Below are 5,229 nucleotides of genomic sequence, written 5' to 3'. Positions count from 1 at the left end.
ATATTGTAAAATATATATTTATCTTAATGGCAAATGGTAAAATTAAAATTTGCAGTATAATAACTGTTTTGTGTGTATAAGTAATTAGTTTCACTTATAAGGTTAAAACAAAAGTAGCATGCATGTGTGTACACATTGCAGGGGGGATTAACAGTTAAACTGAGGGCATCCAAAATATATTCAATAGATATCCTCTTTGGGAAGTCCACTCTGTACGAAAGGAAACCCATTTAAGATCTAGTTAGCAAGCAGCATGCATTAGTCAGAAATCATGTTATGTACACTAACATGCCCCGCAGCTAAATACTTCCTGATCTCTTCTGATTGGCTGCCTTCATCTACCTTTAAAGCTGTAGAATTGAATCGGAAGTCTAGTGTTACAAAGGGCAGCCAACGAGTAAGGGAGAGAGCAAAGGATTTCTCCAACACATTTCGCAAAAGGTGCTCAACTAAAATGAAGGTTCTCATCTGCTTGTACTTTCTATGTCTGGGTAAGTGAAATATTTAATATACTGGGATGTCAGCATTCTACTGAAGTCTTAACTTTCAGAGCAGTTTAATCTCTTTAACTTGTCAGGCTTCTGATTAGTTAATGTATTATAAGGTAGGTACATGTTTTGTCGACGTGTAGCACACTTAACTCTCCTTTATTGTAAGAACTCTAAACACCATGTGTAATGCCTTGACAAATAACTAGCAATCTGCTGGTTTTTATTTGGAGAAAGTGCTAAGAAGCATTGCTTTACTAGATTAAATAGGTTATTACTGAATATCTCTTTTTGTTGCACAGTTTGTTTTCACAGTGTTATCAGCCTTAAATTGGAGAACAGCAATAATGAAGGCTTTGGTATGACAACTGTGGATTATGAACTGAGTGGCACTGATGTTACTGCTTCATCGGGAGACGGTAATGTTGGTGATGAAGAGGAAGGTTCAGGAGATGAAGGAGATGGCACAATACTGGATTCAGATAAAACTGTAAAAGGTAGCAACCCTTATCAATCTTTTCTTGACTAATTTGTTTTTAAACCTTCTTTGCTATCATCTTTTGAGAATATGTCTATAAACTGAAAAGCCTAGAGAATGATGAGCCAGTATAAGTACAACTATAACTGTTGTCTGCTGCATGCAATTTCATACAAATTACAAAAACTACAAAAGGGTTTTAGGAATGTATAGCATTAAGACTTATTTTGGATAATGTTAAATATATTTATTACCTTTTTATTTTGCAAATAAAACAAATCCAAATGCATGGAGACAAGTAGAACTCCTGTCACATTTTTCAGTAGCATATGGCCTGGAAGAATCCTAGCCAACCTCTTTTAAGTTAGTGGATAACTGATGTTATATACTATTTGAAATTGGAAAAAATCTAATTCTCACTTAGAGAATCTGCTCAAAATCTTCTTCAAACCTGGCAGGATCTAATCAATAACATTTTAGAATAAGAATTTACATTGGGGTAAAAGGATTCTCTTCCCTCTTTTCTACTTTTAAAGTTTTACTCTGGCTGTTGACCTTTCTCTCTTTCTCTTAGGTGGGGGTTGAATTTAGTTTTGTTAAGCTTGACTTCATTGTATGGAATGTTACTTGCTTTTAATAAAATCAATCAATATATATATTGATTCTATTTTGATTCTATATATATAGAATTCTTCATGAAGTTAATACTTTTAGTTATTGTGTTCAGCTAATTAGCATAAGATAAATTTAATGTTGCTGTAAAATGCATTGGGAATGCATCAACTAAACTAAAAGCATCATGTTTTTCCAGTTCAACCTGTTGTTAAACCCAAAGATACAAATGTAGAGGGACGAAAAAAGCATAAAGACAAAAGGAAAAATAAACCCCCACGAAAACCAAAAACACCCAGAATACCCAGGACAAAAAAGCCTTCAAAAATGAAAATGGATCCATGCAGTACAACTCATGTGGATTACTGTATTTATGGACAATGCACACATATCGAAGACATTAATGAAACAACTTGCATGTGAGTTCAATAATTTTATCTCTATGCGCTATTCATATCAAATCAGTTGTTATCACTGAATTCTGCATTTTAGATAGATAACAGGAAATTTTCAAAATGAGCTATTAATGGGTGCATTAGTTATAGCTTTATAACAAATAAAGGGAGTAGAGTGTTAAGTATGTAGGAGGACTGGTTTGAATTCTGGCTCATTTACTGTTTGAATGGAGTTTGCTCATTTTCACTGTGTCTGTATGAGATTTTCTCCATATTCTCTAATGTCCTGACACATTCCAAACATATGAATGTAAATGGGAAAATCTAAAGTTCTTCCTGTGTACTGACGCCCCATTCTGGATTGATTCCTGCACTGCACCTAATACTGCAAGCATATGCTCTGGCTTCTAGTAATCCTAAACTGGATTAACTGGTTTTAGTAAATTGCTGTGCTGTTAAATATCTCAGAATAACTGAAATTTTCCAAAAACATAAGGTAACGTAGCCAAACATTGACTTTGAGAATTACAAGTACTCAATCATCCATCCATCCATCCATTTTCCAACCCGCTGAATCCGAACACAGGGTCACGGGGGTCTGCTGGAGCCAATCCCAGCCAACACAGGGCACAAGGCAGGAACCATTCCTGGGCAGGGTGCCAATACTCAATCATTCATCATGCTAATTACTCCTCTATACTGCATCTCAGCTGATAGATATGATTATCAGCTAATACTAAACTGCACCAGCTGTTGCACAAAAAATAATTAAATAAAACACACTGTCTGATATGTGAAATGTGCATTTGTCTTATATCTTTTTATTTAAAAATACTCAAAGCGTGTGATTTAACTTTTATAAAAGATATGAAAGAGTACACAATCAATGCTTCTGTATAACTGGTGTTTGCTTGACAGAGAAGTGATAATCCTCTTTACTTTCAAAAATGGTGTTATCTGTTGGTATAGCTTGTCACTGTTGTCTCACATTTAACTGTGAGGCTGTAGAGCGTCCAACTGACAGCAGCATCATCAAGATGATGTAGTCTCCTCGTTTTCTTAAGGAAGGCCTTTCTTTCTCTCGCTATATATATATATATATATATATATATATATATATATATATATATATATACTGTATATACTGTACATATACAGTATCTTCTTTTTCTTTGATCATCATCTTCTTTATTCTGTATATATATAAATATATATTTATGTAGCTAGTAATACATTAATTCATTAATTAAAAAACTACTTTAAGATACAGTACATGATTCGTTTTCTCCCTTTGTGGATTACTAGCTACAAATATGCAAACTGAATCACGAACCTTCACTTTCATATATATATAAACAATATACAATATATCAAAGAAAGTCCTAGATACTTTTGGTAAGTTTTCTGTGTGCTTTTTTGCAGATGCAACATGGGATATCATGGTGAGCGTTGTGCTTGGCAACTCCTGAAGACTGGAAGCAATGACAGTATTTCTGATATTCACCAAATAGTATTAGTAGCAATAGCTGTGGTGCTCTCAGCAGTCAGCTTCTCTGCTGTCCTGATTATATTTATTATCCAGTAAGTTTATCTTTTTTATACTGTATTGTATGTCTTTCTAAAAAGTAGTATAGTAGTATTGAAGTTGCTGTTGGATTTCAGTTTCATTTATTGTAAATATTATTTTTTGCTTCAGTTTTATGAGTTTTAAAAATTTAATTCATGCATGCTTTGGAATAGTACTACCTATGAAATCTGTACTGTATTCTGCTGCATAATACATTGTAACATATTTCATTTTATTTAGTTGCAGGTCACAGAAAAAATTTAAAGAAACATTTCAGGGAGCAGCTGAAGAGAAAGTGAAACTGCAGCAAGAAAATTCAGCAAGTCACATAGTTCTCTGGAAATTTCAAGGTACATAATTAGGGTTGAAATGTACATATTTTTTATTTTCTTTAATATTTCATTGAATTTTGAACTCCAAAATGTTAAATTGGGAGTGTGTATTTTATTCAAAGCGGAATCAAGATGTCAAATATGCTGTACTTTTTTGTTAATCTCTGGTTATTTTTCTTTTTATTTACAGAAACAAGACAAGACTGGATTAAATAGCTGACTTCAAAGATTCCTAATATAAATTAACTGTAAATATTTTTGTATTGATATATTTATTTTTTATTTAATATTATTTAATGTATTTTTTGAAAACTTTATATTTAACCTATTAAAGAAGTATTTTAAATTATGTGTCTGTTATTTGTGCCAATTTCTCAACCAAGTTATGAAATGTAAGGTTTCAGGAATGAATGGATGAATGAACCAGTAAATGAATGAATGCATTGTTTGAAACTACTTTCAGAATATTTAAAATTCAGTGTGTTCTCTAGAATGAACATAACTTCACATAAGTATTCCATTCTCAATTTTGAAAGCAGGTTTTTGAAGAAAGATTTAGTAGGTACATATTTTGGACAGATGGGCCAATGGCTTTTGGAAAATACAGTAGATTTATTTAGCATATATTTGGGAGAAAATGGTCATTTGTATCAGCAAGTTGTGTAGATACTTGGGATTTACAGGCAATCAGTCATTTGGCTCAAAATAAAGTTAACAACCAGTTACAGTACTTTTAATTGTGTAAGCCTTTCTTCATGTGTGTTCCTGGATGTCCACATTCTGCCATAATTACATTTTTGGAGATCCCATAACAATCTCAAACCCATTCAGTTCAGTACAAGGATTATGAAGATGCTGAGGCCTGTCCCTGCGGTATCAGGCATGAGACAGGACAGAGTGCTGGTCCTGTTCCCAGTTGTCAGAACCTGAACATCTTTGGGATGTAGGAGAAACAGAGAAAACCCAGAAGAAAACCCACACATATATGATATGCTTAGAACCTAGGAACGTAACCCAGATACAGTAGTTGGGGTATGCAAACCCATATAATTAGAACTGTTTCATAGCTGCACCAAAAACTGTATAACTCCAGGTATCTTTGCAGTATTCATTGTTTTTCACCTAAGTCAGAAATCAACTTTTAATCTAAACCTTTTTTGTAATGTTGAGTAGTCTGATTGATAATCATAGCAGGAATGCATAGTGTTACAATAATTAGGCCTACCCTTTGAACAGGCTCAAAATGGTTCTGCCAAATCCACCTAAATAAAAGGATAAGTGTCTGTGTATCTGTTTGTGTTTCTGTCCGGTTGCTAAGTCTCTGTCAGTCCAAAAGATGGCGCATTGCAAACATTTT

At 33.4% G+C, this 5,229-nt stretch overlaps 1 protein-coding gene across 1 annotated transcript; it reads left to right on the top strand.

Moving 5' to 3' along the window:
• Positions 1–269: 269 nt before the first annotated feature.
• On the top strand, positions 270–4,221 carry LOC114652090 (amphiregulin). The gene is made up of 6 exons (XM_028802279.2): positions 270–491; positions 791–985; positions 1,778–1,997; positions 3,396–3,554; positions 3,781–3,890; positions 4,063–4,221. The coding sequence occupies exons 1-6, from the start codon at positions 272–274 to the stop codon at positions 4,086–4,088; spliced, it is 930 nt and encodes a 309-aa protein (XP_028658112.2). The 5' UTR covers positions 270–271; the 3' UTR covers positions 4,089–4,221.
• The last annotated feature ends 1,008 nt before the right edge of the window (positions 4,222–5,229 follow it).

The sequence above is a fragment of the Erpetoichthys calabaricus genome, chromosome 5, assembly GCF_900747795.2.
Source record: "Erpetoichthys calabaricus chromosome 5, fErpCal1.3, whole genome shotgun sequence".
NCBI classification, from domain to species: domain Eukaryota; kingdom Metazoa; phylum Chordata; class Cladistia; order Polypteriformes; family Polypteridae; genus Erpetoichthys; species Erpetoichthys calabaricus.
This window is presented reverse-complemented; position numbering and strand designations above follow the sequence as displayed.

What these genes read in the sequence shown, in the direction of transcription:
- LOC114652090 (XM_028802279.2), top strand. Translation starts at nt 272, where the DNA reads ATGTTATGTACACTAACATGCCCCGCAGCTAAATACTTCCTGATCTCT. An exon ending in CTTGTACTTTCTATGTCTGG is followed by an intron (nt 492 to 790) that starts GTAAGTGAAATA and finishes TTTGTTGCACAG; the next exon opens with TTTGTTTTCACAGTGTTATC. An exon ending in AGTTCTCTGGAAATTTCAAG is followed by an intron (nt 3,891 to 4,062) that starts GTACATAATTAG and finishes TTTTATTTACAG; the next exon opens with AAACAAGACAAGACTGGATT.